At 38.9% G+C, this 19,449-nt stretch overlaps 1 protein-coding gene across 1 annotated transcript in view; it reads left to right on the top strand.

The window, feature by feature from the left end:
* The first annotated feature begins 3,860 nt into the window (after window positions 1-3,860).
* Window positions 3,861-19,449, top strand: part of LOC142656977 (uncharacterized) — a 29,488-nt gene continuing 13,899 nt past the window's right edge. Inside the window, exon 1 of the mRNA XM_075832028.1 lies at window positions 3,861-3,902. Within this exon, the coding sequence (XP_075688143.1) occupies window positions 3,861-3,902 (42 nt within the window). The remainder of the gene's footprint in view (window positions 3,903-19,449) is intronic.

The raw sequence follows: 19,449 nt of genomic DNA, 5'->3' as shown, positions 1-19,449 counted from the left end.
GCAAGAGCCCTTCAAACCTGACATGGTGCCTAAAATTTATTCTAACAAAAATAAGGCCCCAAAATCCACTAGGTGCTCCTTTGCTTCTGAGGCCGGTGCTTCATTCCAGTAGCATGCTACGACCACATGTGGGATATTTCCTAAAACTGCAGAAACTGGGCAACAAATATTGAGTTGCATTTCTCTGGTAAAACCTTCTGCGTTATAAAAAAAATTTTACTATAAATTTATTTCTGCAAAAAAATATGACATTTGTAAATTTCACCTCTACTTTGCTTTAATTCCTGTGACATGTGTAAAGGGTTAAGACATTTTCTAAATGCTGTTTTGAATACTTTGAGGGGTGAAGTTTTTAAAATGGGGTTACTTTTTGGGGGTTTCTAATATATAAGGCCCTCAAAACCACTTCACAACTGAACTGGCCCCTGTAAAAATGGCCTTTTGAAATTTTCTTGAAAATGTGAGAAATTGCTGCTAAAGTTCTAAGCCTTGTGATGTCATAGAAAAATAAAAGGATGTTCAAGAAACTATGCCAATCTAAAGTAGACATATGGGGGATGTTAATTAGCAACAATTTTGTGTGGTATAACTGCCTGTCTTACAAGCAGATACATTTAAATTGGGAAAAATGCTAATTTTTGCAATTTTTCGCTAAATTTTGGTGTTTTTCACAATTAAATACTGAACATATCGAGCAAATTTTGCCAGTAACTTAAAGTCCAATGTATCACGAGAAAACAATCTCAGAATCGCTTGGATAGGTAAAAGCATTCCGGAGTTATTACCACATAAATTGACACATGTCAGATTTGAAAAATGAGGCCCGGTCAGGAAGGTCAAAAGTGGCTAAAGAGGGAAGGGGTTAAATAAGTAATAGAATTTAAAAATAAGATCAATTAAAATCAATCAGTCTCTGTGAAGTCCTAGCCTAAATAGCAATTGAGTGTTAGCATTCACCTTGTCTATAGAATGTATCCCTATGTGAGGCCAAGTACCGGCAAGGACCGCAGGGTTAGTCGCAAGCAATAAAATACAGTAGACCCAAGTAATGCAAACAACAAATTCTTTACTGACCAGTGGTGTATAAACATCCACAAGGGGATGAAAACACTACTCTACAAAAAAGAGGCACAATCTCTTTCAAACATTACACAAATAATGGCGCAATGCGGCATGGGTGGCACACCAGCTTCTTTTGTTTGTTGGACGGAGCATTAACTCATCCCTGCTTCGCTTTAGGAGTAAGTCCTCTTCTTCAAACATCTGCCCATTTATTTCAATAGGAAAAACGGCGTTCTGTTCCGACAGGCTGTTTTTTTTAAAAACGGCAGCGAAAAAGAAGTGCAGGTCACTTCTTGGGACGTTTTTGGAGCCATTTACATAGACTCTATTGAAAACAGCTCCAAATACAGCCGTAAAAAACGCAGCGAAAAACGCAGCGAAAATCGCAAGTGGCTTAAAAAACTTTTGAAAATCAGGAGCTGTTTTCCCTTGAAAACAGCTCCGTATTTTCAGACGTTTTTGAGTTTGCGTGTGAACATACCCTAACTGCAAATTAACCTGCCATACATATTGGGAAGAAAAAGAAGGAAAGTTTGTGCTCCTGGACTGTACAATACAAAATATTCAATGTATCATTGTCTCAATTTATTTACCGCCACCCTTTAATCCTTATGTCTTGGGTGTGGTACAGGAGTTTATTGATAAAAAGCCCTTGCAGATTATCCACTGCTACTAATTGGCGACTTCAATGGAGTAATGGACTTTAGTATGTACAAATGTAACAGGTGGGAGGGGGTTTAGGATGGTTACTGCCCCGCAAAGGAAATTGCACAGCAAGAACTTCAGACGACACAGGTATAAGATGCTGAACAGAACTTTACTCCAACAGAGGCACAGTCTTCACGGTTATAATATTTAGTACATAAGCTTGACGGTTTCACTAATAAATAGGCTCTATACTTGGCGGTTTCTGATTTAACTTGTGAGAATGGGACAATGTGTTTGCTATGGTTCAGTCTCAACTTAAACTTGTGCTGCAGAACGTATTTGTTCTCATATGAAATGCTGAGCTAGCAATACGCCATTCAGGCTAGCAATACAAAGTATTTTTGGTTGATCAGTCACTTTGTAACTTCTGCCCTAACTGGCAATCTCAACTGGCAGCTCTCATCCTGCCCGTTTGTCCAATCTGAGATCTGTTTTGGATTGTGTCACCCTAGAGGCTTCCCTGCTTAATGTGATTGTCTCTGCTTGTAAAGAGAGCCCAACATTACATTTTATGGAACTGAAATTTAAACAACTATCAAATATATCAATATTTTACATCTCCTGTCACTTTTTGTCCAACACAGGATCTAATCCAGTACATATGGCGGCACGTTCCATACTCTCTGTATTGTGTACAAATGATACAATGTCCTGTCACCTACCACTGGATTAAACGCGATGTCACACAAATAGCGCTGTGAAGGGTCGGATAAGTGAATTGTATACACTGTGGTAAGTTGTAGCCGGGCACTGAACACACTAATTAATACCAGTCACACTTATGGATTGATGTTAAAGATTTATTTAAGGTTTTTGTGGATCAAAATATATAATGGTAGAAATCTAGAACTCAACTTCTGGGTCACCATAACAGAACAGCAGACACATTACATAATACCCAATCCACTGACAACCAACCTACGTTGATTTTACAACAGAGCAATCAGTTTACGCAAATCAAAAAAATAGTAACCAACTACTTACCTATCCTCATGGAGGATGACACTTTGCGCACGGTGTTGGCTGGAGGTTGCAGAATAGTGGCAAGGAAAGCCTCCTCTCTAGGCAATGCTTTGTCTCCATCCTTATTCACTGCCAATGAGAAAACAAAAACAACGTGGTTAGAGACCATAGGTTTCTACAAGTGTGGCCAGCATCCCTGCAAAGTTTGCTCCCACGTCCAGACCACTAAAACCTTTAGTGACTCTACACAAGTCGACAACTTTAATATACAAAATTACATCAACTGCAATTCCGAATCTGTTATTTACATCATCGAGTGCATAGAATGTAACCTGAAATACGTAGGCTGCACCAATCGGAAATTTAAAATAAGAATTCTGGAACACCTCAGCTACGTGAGAAACGAAAATATCTTGAATATATCAAATGCATCTAAACACTTTATTTCCCAACACAATAGATCAACCAAATCCTTTCGCTGTTATGCTATTGAAAAGATTCATCCCTGCAAACGGGGAGGTGATATAAAACACAAAACCCATCTCAGGGAAGCCTACTGGATTTACAGATTAAACACAAGATATCCAAAAGGCTTAAACTTAAGAAAAGAATTAATGTATCAATACTAAGTAGTTAATCATAAACAGCATTATCAGCTTCACATGAGTAAAACGCATGACCTAGTTATGGCACATAAATTAACATGATCCAACCAATCATATAATATCATCCAAGGTATACAAACCTATCAAGTGTTGCATGCATAATATTTGCTTTTTGTCATGTACACATTTTAACTCACACATTACCCAGTCTCGTTTGTCCCACCACATGTTTCCGAATCCCCCAAGAGATTCAGTTGTGTCCTACCTGCACTTTCCCCACGAGATCCTCATCCCATACATAGAGCGCGTTGCCACATATTAATATACCGACAGTCATCACACATACCCATATCAAAATATTCGCAGCTGCCACAATTCAGTCCCAACAGTCATTTCCATATTTTTTGATATTCCAACAAGGGCTCTATCGAAACACCCTCAGTTTCCATATAACTACAGTGTATATACATAACCTTTGTTATACGATCAGTGTTCATCATTTTATATTACTTACCTTCAAACATGAACGTTTATGATGTTTCTTGGGAGACACATCAGGCTCGGGTAATCAACTAAGCCGGCCACCGTCGCTGTCTGATACCCTCAATAGAAATCTGAAACGTCAAAACAAATCAAAATATAAACACAAATTAACAGCAGAATATGTCATAGATACGGACAAATACACTGTACAGACTATTTAATCTAGGTAAAGAAATTCCTTTAACAATATCAATACTTACATGTAAGTTTTATGATCACAATACGGGACCTGATGACCATTTCCGGCTTGCGGTCCAACGCAACACAGACGATAACACGCAATTAACAATCAGCTGATCTCACTGACTCAGTATAAAATCTGACAGCGCGCGATATTCAAAATCACTACAGCCAAGTTTAAGGACGCGGCAGTGGTCCGAAACGCGTAGGCCCGGAGGACACTTACCTCCACTTCTTACACACCCAGGACTACATACAACTGGACTTCCTTTTAACCCATTCCAATAAACTTGGAACAGAAAATCCATTTTAAACTCGACTCAGCGCTGGATCCTACTTCTTCCCTTCTTAAATGAGTCTTTACTATTCCCCATAGATTCATATTGGTTGTTTTTATCCTATTTTATTAATATATGTATTTTTGCATGGAAAAAGAAATAAAAGAAATTCCCTGTATTAAATAATGTAATTGGGATGAAGTATAAGGGTATGTGCACACACACTAATTACGTCCGTAATTGACGGACGTATTTCGGCCGGAAGACCCGGACCGAACACACTGCAGGGGGCCGGGCTCCTAGAATCATAGTTATGTACGATGCTAGGAGTCCCTGCCTCTCTGCAGGACGACTGTCCCGTACTGAAAACATGATTACAGTACGGAACAGTTGTCCTGCAGCGAGGCAGGGACTCCTAGCATCGTACATAAGTATGATGCTAGGAGCCCGGCTCCCTGCACTGTGTTCGGTCCGGTACTTGCGGCCGAATTACGTCCGTCAATTACGGACGTAATTAGTGTGTGTGCACATACCCTTAGGGTATGTTCACACGCTGAGCCAAAAACGTCTGAAAATACGGAGCTGTTTTCAAGGGAAAACAGCACCTGATTTTCAGACGTTTTTTGAGCAACTCACGTTTTTCGCTGCGTTTTCCGCGCCGTTTTGGCGGCGTTTTCGTGCCGTTTTTTCGGCCGTTTTTTGAGCTGTTTATATAGAGTCTATGAGAAAACGGCTCCAAAAACATCCCAAGAAGTCTCCTGCACTTCTTTTGACGAGGCTGTCATTTTACGCGTCGTCTTTTGACAGCTGTCAAACGACGACGCGTAAATTACAGGTTGTCTGCACAGTACGTCGGCAAACCCATTCAAATGAATGGGCAGATGTTTGCCGACGTATTGGAGCCGTATTTTCAGACGTAAAACAAGGCATAATACGCCTCGTTTACGTCTGAAGATAGGTCGTGTGAACCCAGCCTTAGAGGAATAGAAAGGGTAAAAGAGCGAGAAAGAACCTCTTCCGAAACATCTGCCATAGAGAGATATGTCCATTATAGGAAGTATAAAGAGATTTAGGCCCAGATCACACTGCGTTTTTTTACGCTGATTTTGACACGGAAACCGCATTGGAATCAGCACCAAAAAACGGCCGAAACTATCTTCTATTAATTTCAATGGAAGGCGGAGGCGTTTCTTTTCTACAGCAGCTTTTAGCGGCCCGCAGTTCCGCCTCTGACCTCCCATTGAAATCAATGAGAGGCAGAGAAAGTGTTTTTTACAGTGTTTTTTGCACGCGGCGCGCAGTGGCCACGGGCGAAAAACGCAATGGTAAATGCTGCGCAAATCGCAGGCAGGTCAAAGTCTGCCTCAAAATTTTTCTGCCTGCAAAAAAACTCTGTGTGAACAGGGCCTTAGAGTTCGGAACGTCACTTCCGGTATTGCGTGAGTAAACGTAGAAAGGTTTGTTTATATAATATAGAGACATTTAAATTGTTTCAATGCTGTGAAACATAGTATTCCTGATGAAGGGGGCTGCCCCGATACAACTGACACAGTGGGTTTTATAAGTTCTAATACTTTTTACTATATTAAATATCTGCTCCTATGCACTCTTACTAGGGTCCTGATGCTGAAGGGCTCCTACCACACCACTCGTCGTAGTGACTACTGCACCCTGTCCAGTACAATTCAGGAGTGTACTACTAGGCCACATCTCAGGCCTGCAGGGCAATCATTCATCACTGCAGCTATCTAAGCGGCCCTCTAATACATGGAACGTTCTTTATCCTAATCAGGACCTAGTTACAGCCTCTCCTGGGTTTGAGCACAGTACTGCTCTACTGACCACTGGTTCCCATGCCAGGCTGACTATTCTCACAGCCCCAGTAGACTCCTCAGAGCGAACCACTCTAGGCTGACGGTACTCTTCAGCCACGCATGTTTCAGTGACAGCCTACACTTATAGGCCTACCCCTACGTAGGATAGGCCTTCTCTATCAGCCTACAGACCATAAGAGGTCATTTTGTTAGCTTATTTTCTGCTTTGTTATTGACTCTCACCGTCTCACCTGACTTCATGGTGGCGCAGCGCATCACTGCCATTACACTCTGATCCCAGCCAGCACCAGGCTCTTTCTTTCCAAACCCCCTGTACCTCCCCTATCACTGTCCAGCAGCCTCTCATTGCTATGTACAGTGACAGCACCGCACATAAGACAGTGCCACTGGGAACTGCGGCCTGTCCTCCTGCCAACCTGTAAGACAAAACCTTCTATACAGTGAAACACAACAGATACACAAATATACATTAACAGTGAGCACCTAAACAGTTAATATAAAGAAACAGGCAACCAATTTAATAACATAATCAGTTTATAAGCTGGAAATGGAGGTTATACGGCTCGCCCTCATTACAAGCTGCTTGCAATCGACCAACTCATTTATCTGGGATCTGCATGAATTTAAGGGTCTGTTCTGGGATTTGAATTTATTTAGAGGTCTTGGTCAGGTATCTAAATCCATTTTCTTTACTCTGGTTTGGGGTCTGAATTTAGCGGTCTGGTCTGTCGTCTGCAATTAATTGAGGGGTCTGGTCTGAGGTCTGACATTATTTAGATTTCTGGTCTAGGGTCTGCATTCATTTTATTTACTCTGTTTTGGGGTTTACATTTTGGAGTCTTGCCTGGGGTCTGCAGTTAATTGGGTCTGTTCTGGGGTCTGGTCTAGGGTCTGAATTTATATAGGGGTTTAGGCTGGTGTCTAAATTTATTTGGTGGTCTGGTCTGGGGTCTGCATGAATTAAGGGGTCTATTTTGTGGTCTGAATTCTTTACGTTGCTCTAGAAGCTGAAGATGGCTGCAGAAGGGAAGAACTAAAGATATCTCAGCAGCAAACTCTGTAATGTTATGTCAGGAGAAGTCATCATAGCGGTCCTGGCTGGGTTGAGATAAAATGGAAAGAGAAAGTCTACAATCAGAAAAGACGTCACCTGTGATTTACCCATTTTAAGACGGACCTGTCAGTTCTCCTGATATGGAGCATCTTTACTCAGAACTCTGTGTTGGGATGGTCTTCTGTTATTTTTCCTGGAAATGTGAAAATAAGGCCATCATGGAAACGCATTGGCATGCAACTAATTGATTTTTGCTACAAATCAACAGCCGCAGTACAAAGCTATACATTGAGTTGCATGCAACCCTTAAATAAGTAATAGAATTTAAAAATAAGATCAATTAAAATCAATCCGTTTCTGTGAAGTCCTAGCCTAAATAGCAATTGAGTGTTAGCATTCACCTTGTCTATAGAATGTATCCCTATGTAAGGCCAAGTACCGGCAAGGACCGCAGGGTTAGTCGCAAGCAATAAAATACAGTAGACCCAAGTAATGCAAACAACAAATTCTTTACTGACCAGTGGTATATAAACATCCACAACGGGATGTAAACACTACTCTACAAAAAAGAGGCACAATCTCTTTCAAACATTACACAAATAATGGCGCAATGCGGCATGGGTGGCACACCAGCTTCTTTTGTTTGTTGGACGGAGCATTAACTCATCCCTGCTTCGCTTTAGGAGTAAGTCCTCTTCTTCAAACATCTGCCCATTTATTTCAATAGGAAAAACGGCGTTCTGTTCCGACAGGCCGTTTTTTTTAACGCATCCGTTTTGAAAAACGGCCGCGTAAAAAAACGGCAGCGAAAAAGAAGTGCAGGTCACTTCTTGGGACGTTTTTGGAGCCATTTACATAGACTCTATTGAAAACAGCTCCAAATACGGCCGTAAAAAACGCTGCGAAAAACGCAGCGAAAATCACAAGTGGCTTAAAAAACGTTTGAAAATCAGGAGCTGTTTTCCCTTGAAAACAGCTCCGTATTTTCAGACGTTTTTGAGTTTGCGTGTGAACATACCCTAACTGCAAATTAACCTGCCATACATATTGGGAAGAAAAAGAAGAAACGTTTGTGCTCCTGGACTGTACAATACAAAATCTTCAATGTATCATTGTCTCAATTTATTTACCGCCACCCTTTAATCCTTATGTCTTGGGTGTGGTACAGGAGTTTATTGATAAAAAGCCCTTGCAGATAATCCACTGCTACTAATTGGCGGCTTCAATGGAGTAATGGACTTTAGTATGGACAAATGTAACAGGTGGGAGGGGGTTTAGGATGGTTACTGCCCCGCAGAGGAAATTGCACAGCAAGAACTTCAGACGACACAGGTTTAGATGCTGAACAGAACTTTACTCCAACAGAGGCACAGTCTTCACGGTTATAATATTTAGTACATAAGCTTGACGGTTTCACTAATAAATAGGCTCTATACTTGGCGGTTTCTGATTTAACTTGTGAGAATGGGACAATGTGTTTGCTATGGCTCAGTCTCAACTTAAACTTGTGCTGCAGAGGGTCTTTGTTCTCATATGAAATGCTGAGCTAGCGATACGCCATTCAGGCTAGCAATACAAAGTATTTTTGGTTGATCAGTCACTTTGTAACTTCTGCCCTAACTGGCAATCTCAACTGGCAGCTCTCACCATGCCCGTTTGTCCAATCTGAGATCTGTGGGGATTGTGTCACCCTAGCGGCTTCCCTGCTTAATGTGATTGTCTCCGCTTGTAAAGAGAGCCCAACATTAAATTTTATGGAACTGAAATTTAAACAACTATCAAATATATCAATATTTTACATCTCCTGTCACTTTTTGTCCAACACAGGATCAAATCCAGTACATATGGCGGCACGTTCCATACTCTCTGTATTGTGTACATATGATACAATGTCCTGTCACCTACAACTGGATTAAACGCGATGTCACACAAATAGCGCTGTGAAGGGTCGGATAAGTGAATTGTATACACTGTGGTAAGTTGTAGCCGGGCACTGAACACACTAATAAATACCAGTCACACTTATGAATTGATGTTAAAGATTTATTTAAGGTTTATGTGGATCAAAATATATAATGGTAAAGATGATGTTATACAAGATCCAGCAAAAACAATGGAAGATGTCACAGTATATACTGTAGTATCAGTAAGTGGTGGGAAATCTGTATTCCAGAGACACAGGAAGAGATGACATGTTCTCCTGTTCTGGGCCTGGTCTTATGGGTGACATTGATGCACAGGTAACCACACTGATGTCTCTTCTGTGACAGATGTAGAAAATTTTAAGTCTCGTCATTGGAATACTTGTAAGATGGCAGATTCTGCCCTCGGTTTTTATTGGCATTGATGTTGATGGTCTGTTTGTATCTGCTGACTTTTTCTGGGGGGAGAAGCACACAATCCTATTAAATATTCATCATTCAGGCTGCTTACCAAATATAGAGGGGACATATCTAGAGGAACTTACCTTTCTATCAGCAATGATGGCGGCTCCTCCGGTCACAGGGAGCGCAGTTCTCGCCAGATATACTGCGGAATTGATGTTTATGCTGCAAGAGAAATATTTGCTATTAATGCTCTACTAATGTGTGTTTCTTGGCAGTCACAAAATCTAGAAGAGGTTTTATTGTGGATTTTCCTATTTGATCCTAGGGGTTACACTACAAACCTTGAAGATGATTGATCCAAGCGATGGGTTTGATCTAAAGCTGCGCTGTTCAGGATGTTACAGGAACTTTCTGATGTTCACAAAGGTGGAATCATTGTTTTATGCACCTGAGATGGTAAATGTTCCTTAGGAGTCCTGCAAGATGCCAAGTAATGTCTTACATCAATAACAATGTTCCTTGTATCTATCATGAAGTTTCTGCCGCTTACGGCACTTTTCTAAAAAAGTGGACAGAGAGTAGCTGAAGCAGCAGAGCCACCAAAGGCCGACACATTTATCATAATAACATGGATTATTAGTTATTAAGGTGTGGGCCTTTTAATAAATTAGGCAGATTTTCCTCCAAGTTTTTTTTATATTAAGACCGGTGTATGAAACGTCAGTCTTACTGAATTCCCACCAATCTATTATACTACATACATGCTTACAGTTTTCTTCTAAAACCCATAACCTTCATTTAGAAATTAAATAAATATCTGAATACAAGAAAATTGAACTAGAAGATAGAATGACTTATTTACAATTTCTTTATGTTGGTTGATAAAATAAATTACTGATACAGAGGAAGACTTAAGAGATGGAAGAACATTCTCACAGCAAACATAATACACAAGTACAATGCTCTCACCTTATGTGCTGTAAGGACATGAACAGACGCAGCTACTTTTTTTGTCCTAACCTCCTAATGCCCTTCAAATAGATCTTGCGGTCAAAGCGTCCACCAGCCAATGGGATGCTGGAATGAGAAATATATTGATGTAAGACATATGATAATGTTAGCAGGTAACCACACAATAATTGTTTAGTTTCACATCCTAGATTACTCCAGTACTGTCACCCAGGTATACAGCCACCTACCCCAAAGTGTGAGCTCTGGCTATAAGGCCCATGTAGTAATGGCGGCTACTGAAAGAATCATACCAACAACATGGAGGAAATCATGACTTACTTATCTGAACCAGGTCTGAGCTTTACTTCAAAGATACCAAAAACGGGTCGGTGGTCTGAGGTCTTCAAAACAGGGCAAGAGTCGTATTTCAGGACTCGCACATCTCCCTCGTATTGGCTTTTAAACAACACCCTGTCCTGTAGAGGTCATAAAAATAACAAATATCATCAGTGCAATCATATTATAATTTATTTATAAACCTCATAGCATCATAGACTGAACATTTCGGCCTATTTTATTTAAGTAATATAAATTTTGAGACTTTCTTGCATTTAAGGTTTGACTTGGTCACTCAGATTTAATGAAATAAGTATCTTTGAGCCATGAAAGGCGAAGACATATTACACTGGGAGACGATGACAAACTCACTACAAGTAAAATGGACTGGATGCTTTGTTCTTAAGAATTATTCCTCCATCTATAATAACAATTCATTACCTTGGGCGAGGGGATTTATTATATGAAAATCTAATCATGAAATGTATTCTTTCTTTAGCTCTGTAGACCTGGAAATAAGATATCTTACCGTATATGATGGGACTCTCTGCTTTTCTGATGTATCGTAGGTGTCTGTGCCAATGTCGAACTTATATGTAGGAAGGAATTCTATGGTGTGCTCCTTAAACCCTACAAATATGGACCCTTAAATTAAAAGAAAAAAAAACATGTCAGTATTAAAAACATGTGCAAGAGATGTAGGGCTATATAAGAATGTGGAGAACATATGAACCATCATGACAGTGATTTGTATTGATCTGTCGAGGTGTATGTGGTAATAATAGAGGCTGAGGAGTGATAGAGATCTGTCTACTAGTAAATGTACCGTTGTTCTTGGCTTCATTCAGATGGTCGTGTTTGAGGAGACTGGACATATCTCTTCCTTTAATGTTCTTCAGAAGAGATTCCACGTTTTTTCTGTCCTCTTTCAGTTGAAAATTGAGGTCCCCAAACCAAAAAACTCGATCAAAGCGGCTGGTGACGTCCACTGTAGAATGAGATAAACACAGGACACAATTAGACCACGTGACTGCATTAGAGTCAATGGAGATAAATAGAGAGATAAAGGAATCGATAGGTTCAACCACATATGTAATACTCACAGGCATTGGAGTTGATTCTTTCCGGAATAATTTGAGGCAGACGGAGACCCTCGGTGATAGTTTTATAGTCCTGGATCCTCTTGTAGACTGCCCCAACTGCCAACAAAAATATACATATCAGTAAATGTGACCTCCTGGAATTTAGGACAACCACCATATTTAAGTTTTCTTTGACAATAGGTTTCTTTATCTTATATTATCTAGGTATCGTATCTACTTCTTGGGCTGTGTAGTCTGAATGTTCCCTCAACAATCAATTTTTTACAAATAGTATTTATATTAATTGGATTTCTATTGACATTTTAGAAGATGAGACTGGTGGAGTTCCATGATTTGGGTCTGCACTCTGTACACCACACATACTGATATTTCTGTTACTGTAAATCTAAGACACAATCATTTTCATGACAGAGGATAATGTATTTCTATAGCAGTCTGTAGAGGACATTAGGCCGTTTATCCTTCCAGTATTATTCTCTCATTATATAGAATAAGTTTGATGGATTAGAAGAAGTTTGACCAAATGAGGAAGAACTTTTAATTTTACACCAAAACATCAATAGTACAGATCTTTTCATGTCATCTCATATATTCCAGCTTATTATTATTAAACAGCAGATATTTTTATACACAATAACACTGTACATAATCATATATTAATAATAGACATACTTACATCTCATATGGGAATTAATAAAAAGGAAAGATGTTCCAAAGACGGTGAAGGCAACACCCAAGGCTCCTTTAGTTTTGACATGGTGGAATAGCCTGGTTGTTACATGGGTGTGCTCTACCTCTGTATAAGAAATGAAACACAAGAAGAAGGTTCAGTGGTTAATAGTACAACATGCAACAATGAAACAGAGATAGATTCCTCTAAAACTCTGGAGATATTACTACAACAACATTTCACACTTTGTAGCTGTGGATTGATCTCCAAGATCTCCAATACTCCATAGCCAAGAATCTGAGAATCGAGATCTCAGGCATCTAGTTCTAATGACTAAATAAGAAGTTCCAACTAATGACTTCAATTAGAACTTATTATGTAAATGTTAGAAAGTGAATCTTACCTGAGCAGAACCAGATCAGTTCCCGTCGAATAAAGATGGTGAGATACAGGACTCCGAGCCCGGATGAATGGTATAGCACGTAGTGCGGACCAAGCGTCTCCTGTAATTTTATCTCCCATTCCCGTCTACAAGAAGACACAATTTCAAGTTTACATATTAATAAATGACACCAGATTAAAATACTCAACTCATCTATTAAATAATCAATATTATAACCTCTGGGGCTAAATAGGAAAACTAAGGAGCGATCCTACAATAAGTAGAAGGTCAAGAGAGAATTTCAATCAGTCGACCTGTAGTCCATCTGCAGACATAGACTGATGTAAGACAACCTGAGAAGACTTACCTGTTTGGACATCCTTCTTGAACGCCAATTACGTAAATATCTTTGGTGTCATCTGATGGCAACAGCAGATCCTCTAGATTTTGTGGGAACTCCTGCTCAAAATATGAAGATATTAATAATGTATACACAGAGCACCAACCAAACTGACATCTTCTATATCACCTACAAAAAATTATATCTGATCGAATTGGATTTTAGTCTTTATAGACTATGGCCAGGGCTGCAATCTTAGGATCAGACGCATTGCCATTCAAAAGACATAGGTTATTATTTTGACAGTTTGCAGTGTGTGCAGCAACATTGATTGGCCCAAATGTTTAGAAAATTTGGGCCTAGGGTAGGATATAATATGTCTATGTGATATCCAACTACAAACTAAAGAGACATGATTACTGACCCAATTTATCCAACTTTAGATCAGACGCACTGATGGGTCACAATAGATATTGTACAGTACTTCTCACCTTTCCCTCCATATTCCAGGTGGCAACATATAATCTCAGCCGTCTATTTGGGAAACAGCGATCCAGTTCTTTAGCGCCAATCACAGCGCTGCTGCCCAAGCTCCTGATTGCGCTCTTCTTGGCGTTCTTTGAGCCAATGTCACAAGGTTTGCTGTGACTTGGATCGCTGCATTTTTCGGCTGGCATATCTTTGATGTTGGAAAACTTCTGGAGTAAGATGTTAGGTTCCTCCATAGTTGGTATCTCTTTCATCAGATTTCCATTATCAGGAATCTGAGACACATGATATTTTTTTGATTTTTTCCAAAAGGGCATGGTTGGTTAATAACCCGGGTGCAAAACTGCACCAATGTCCGTGGTAGAAAACCAGGCGACAGTAAAGATTGAATTTAACTAATCACCTCTAGTTCTCTGAAAATAGGACAAATCGCTGACCGTAAAAGCAACACAGTAATCCAACAGTGTCAATCCAACAGCAAGATCTAGAATGACCAGAAAAAGAAATAGTTAGGGAAAACTTAAAGGAAACCAGCTGGAGAAATTAGTTATAAAAGGGGTATTCCAAGTACAGGATCTAGACAATCAGAAGTGTTTGAAGATCACATTGCTTGGGGTCTTGGGGCTTGGACCCCCTGTGAATGACATTGCTTGGGGTTTGGATTTTGGAACAATATATTGGTTGTTGAATTGACCATACGGTATGACATTTCCGGGGGTTTATGTAATTTTTATATGAGATGCTAACTATAATTTAGAACCTCTGTAGTTTGTTATAGACATTATTACATTTTATATATATATTAATGAAAAATGACAATTGCTTTTGAGGATACAGGATTACGGGGTTAGGGCTGTTCTTAAGAAATCACTTCCCTAACATTTTTATATTAGTAATTGTTATTATTAATAATACTAATAATAATTGTGTATTTTACACAAATAGAAAACCTCAAATGCATAATTAGTAATTCCCTAGTAAATATTTATTACGTGAATTACTCCTGTTATAAACTGAAGGGTTCCAATAATAAGTTCTCAGGGCTGCAGGACATTCACATTCCCTTTCTTTGAGGTTGCTTTATCAATTTACCAGCAGAATACAGATGGCAATTTTTGTCTGCAAGCTGCATTCTGTCTCTGGAGCAGAAGTCACAGGCCGCCATATTGCCATTTAGCAACTTCTTAGTATATTAATATAACTATTCCAAATATAAACTAAACTTTAAATGGCAGACACAGCAGAATTGTACCTAAGATATTCATAAAGAAACTGATAGATGAGACTCATCTAGAGACGTAGTGCTGATAGAGTACTTACCGGTCACATCCAACTGATGAGTGACAGCTCTGTGGGCAGCACCATAGTATACACCCACGCTCTGTGACATCACAATAGCTATACCCGGGGTGAGCTGCTTTTATGACCTCACCCATAATTTGCATATTTCAATATGGATTTATCATTATTTTTAATAGTTGTTACATCACAATACATAAGCCCAAAATACACTATGTGGCCAAAAGATGTGGACAGCTGACCCTTTACACCATTATAAGCTTGTGGTACTTCCCATTACAAAGCCATGGATGTTAATATGAAGTTGGGCCCCCTTTTGTGTCTATAACATTTTCTGACAAGTCTTTCCACAAGATTTTGTAGCGTGTTTGTTGGAATTTTTGCCCATTTAATTAAAAGAGCATTTGTGAGTTCAGGCTCTGATGTTGGGGTCAGGGCTCTGTGCAGAGTGTCAAGTTCCTCCACACCAAACTTATCACTCCATGTCTTTATGGACCTTGCTTTGTGCAAAGGGGCAACGTCATACAGAAACAGGGAAGGGTCTTTACCAAACTAGTCTCACAAAGTCGGAAGCATGCAATGGTCTAAATAGTCTTTACATTACCATTCACTGGAAATAAAGGGCCTAGCCCAAACCATTATAAATAGCCCCAGACCAGTATCAATTCCCCACTAATAATTTTTATATCAATTGATCAAAATTCAGAATTGAATTAAATTTTAATTATTTCTGGTGAACCTAAATAATATAAGGAATTATAGTCCACTAATATACAATCCTCTAATATGAGCATATTGAAATTTCTCTTTTACAAGTGGTAAACATAATGCTAATAAGGGAGCTCAAATTTTGGCCACTTACCCTGCAAATCTAAGATACTTGAGCAATTTAATTGCACACTAATACTAATACCATATTACTACCACTGTCACACAATATCTTCTAGAGATGGAATAATTCAATGTTCCTAATAAAACAAATTAATTAGTGTGAAGTACAGATGTAGCATTGATAGATTACTTACCGGTCACATCCAACTGATAGTGACAGCTCTGTGACCAACATCATTGTTTATACCCAAGCTCTGTGACATCACAATAGCTATAACCGGTTTGAGCTGCTTTTATGACCACACCCATAATTTACATATATCAGTATGGCTTTACCATTGGGAATATGAATTTGATGATATTGTATGATTTGTACCTCTAGAAAAGTTTAGTGTGATTTGTAATTTTTCCGGGTGTTTTCATCAATTGCTTTACTGTATAGAATATTTTTTTATTGAAAATAATAAAATTGAAGTATTTAATGGGAACGTTCTCTGATGAATTCTTTATAGGTGATAAATGATCATTTCTGTCTGTGTGACATGGGGGAAATCATTTATATTATCTTAAAATATATAATTTTAGTTTTGAATTTTAATAAACCCTAAAGACCCCCATTAGAGGATGTGACTCTGCACCAGTAAGAACACGCTACATGCTGCATCTCCTGTGCTCAGCCCTCTTACTCCTTACAATCCTGAATACATACTGCTTCACAATTCCCCTACCGGCTTGTAATAGGCATCAGAACAGCTGTGGGCAGCCATTACCTCATGTACCATGTCCTGGAAAGACAATAGAGGTGGTAAGAATCGATCTAGGCATCTTGAGACAAGACGGTCATACCTGATGTGAACGAATGCAGCGTAAATTATACATATCATAGGCCTACCAGAGAGGGTAGAAGGCCAACAACCATATGTATTCATTAAAAATGGCTGCATTATATTTTTATGGATACCACAATCTCTGCTGCATTTATAGTCAAGAGAACTGAAGAATTCCTTCATAGTCTCTTCATCTGGGTCATTTCTAAGACAATTGATGGCCTATTTGGTAAACTGTAAAGACAGGGATTGGCTTTACTAAACATCAAGTAGTCATGGCAGTCAGAACTCCACGATCAGAAAGTGATGACATATCCTAATTGTATTCCCCCCACTTTATGAGATGTAAAACCACTTTAACCCATTAATGATGCAGCCTAGTTTGGGCCTTAAGGCTCAGACACAATTTTTCAAATCTGACCTGTGTCACTTTACCTGGTAATAACTTTGGAATGCTATTCTTTTATCCAAGCGATTCTGAGAATTTTTTCTCGTGACACATTGTACTTTATGTTAATAGTAAAATTTGGTCAATACCTTTAGTGTTTATTTGTGAAAAACACCTACATTTAGAGACATTTTTGAAAATTTTTGATTTTTCTAAATTTGAGTGTATCTGCTTGTAAGACAGATAGTAATACAACACAAAATAGTTACTAGTTAACATTTTGGAGGTGAAATTTACAAATATATATATATTATTTTTTTTTTAAGAAATTCCATTATAATCCATTTTATTTCTGTAACACAGACGGTTTTAGCAGAGAAACTCAGCTCAATATTTATTGTTCAGATTCTGCAGCTTTTAAAAATGTCCCACATGTGGCCCTGGTGGACTGAAGCACAGGCCTCAGAAGCAAAGGAGCACCTACTAGATTTTGGGGCCTCCTTTTTATTAGAATATATTTTAGGCACCATGTCATGTTTGAAGAGGTCTTGTGGTGCCAAAACATAGGAAAAATCCCCAAAAAGACGCCATTTCGGGACTACACTCCCAAGGAATTAATCTAAGGGCATAGTAAGCATTTTAACACCACAGGTGTTTTGCTGAATTTATTGAAATTAGGTCATAGAAATTAAAATCGAAACATTTTTCACACAAAAAGTAGTTTCAGCTCCGATTTTTTTTCATTTTCACAAAGAATGAAAGAGAAAAAGAACACCAACATTTGTAAATCAAGTTCTCTCAAATACGATAATACCCCATATGTTGTCATAAACTGCTGTTTGGACACACGGTAGGGCTCAGAATGGCAGGAGCACCGTTTGGCATGCAGATTTTGCTGGTTTGGCTTAAAGGTGGCATGTCGTATTTGCAGAATTCTTTAGGTACCAGTACCGTAAAAACCTCTTGAGAAGTGACTCCATTTTGGAAAATAAAACCCTCAAGGCATTCACTAGGGGGGTAGTGAATAGTTTGACCCCACAGCTGTTTCATAGATTTTATTAGAATTAGGCAGTGAAAATGACAAATTAAATTTTTCCCAAAACAATGCTGTTTTAGCTCTAAATGTTTTATTTTTACAAGGGGTAATTGGAGAAAAAAACACCACACAATTTTTTACTCAATTTCTCCTGAGTACAGCAATATCCCATATGTGGCCCTAAACAGCTGTTTGGGCACATGACAGGGCTCTGAATAGAAGGAGCGTCATTTGTCTGTAGGAGCGCAGATTTTGCTGGATTGGTGTTAGATTAAAGGAGTGAAAGAGCACCATGCGCATTTGAGGTCTATTTTAGTGATTTTTCCATAGCATTTGCCCCCAATTGCAGGACTCTGAGGTCAAATAGTAAAGCAAAAACTTCCAAGAAGTGACCCCATTTCTTAAAATATACCCCTCAAGGCATTTATTAAAGGGTGCAGTGCGTATGACCCAATACTACTATTTTTACTAGAAAAATGTGCAGTGGATTTTCCGCTGATATGCCATTTAAGTGCACAATATGTTATACCCAGATTGTGCCCCTGAAGACAAATACATCATAAACTGTTAAGCGGGTTCTCCCGGGTATGGCGATGCCATATAAGTGGATGTAAACTGCTGTTTGTGCACACTGAAGGGTTCAGAATGGAGGGAGCGCCATTTGGCTTATAAAGCACAGATTTTGCTTGTTCATTTTTCTGTTTGGGGTTTTGCTGGTATTTCAGTTTATAATCTGGGGGCATATGTAAACTGTGCGGAGTACATCAGTAGATAATAAGAGGATATAATAATGTGGTAAATAAATAATAATCCGCAGTTCTGTGGCCTGTGTCGCACTGATAAATGGTGCCCGATCTTATTCCCCTTTTGGATCGCACTCTGCACATTTTGTGTCGCCATATTCTGAGAGCCATAACTTTTTTTTTGTGACAGAGCGGTGTGAGGGCTTGTTTTTTGCGGGACAGTCTGTAGTTTTTATCGGCACCATTTTTGGATACATGCAACTTCTTGATCACTTTTTATTCTATTTTTTGAGAAGCGTGGTGACAAAAAAACAGCAATTCTGCTATTGTTTTTATCCTTTTTTTTACAGCGTTCACCGTGTACTATAATTGACATATTTTTAATTTATTCTGTGGGTCAGTACGATTTTGGCGATACCAAATTTATATTGCTTTTTTATGTTTTACAACTATTTGCACAATAACATTTATTTTGTAAAAATAATGTATTTTTTCTGTT

This window comes from Rhinoderma darwinii, chromosome 7 (assembly GCF_050947455.1).
Source record: "Rhinoderma darwinii isolate aRhiDar2 chromosome 7, aRhiDar2.hap1, whole genome shotgun sequence".
Taxonomy (NCBI): Eukaryota; Metazoa; Chordata; class Amphibia; order Anura; family Rhinodermatidae; genus Rhinoderma; species Rhinoderma darwinii.
This window is presented reverse-complemented; position numbering and strand designations above follow the sequence as displayed.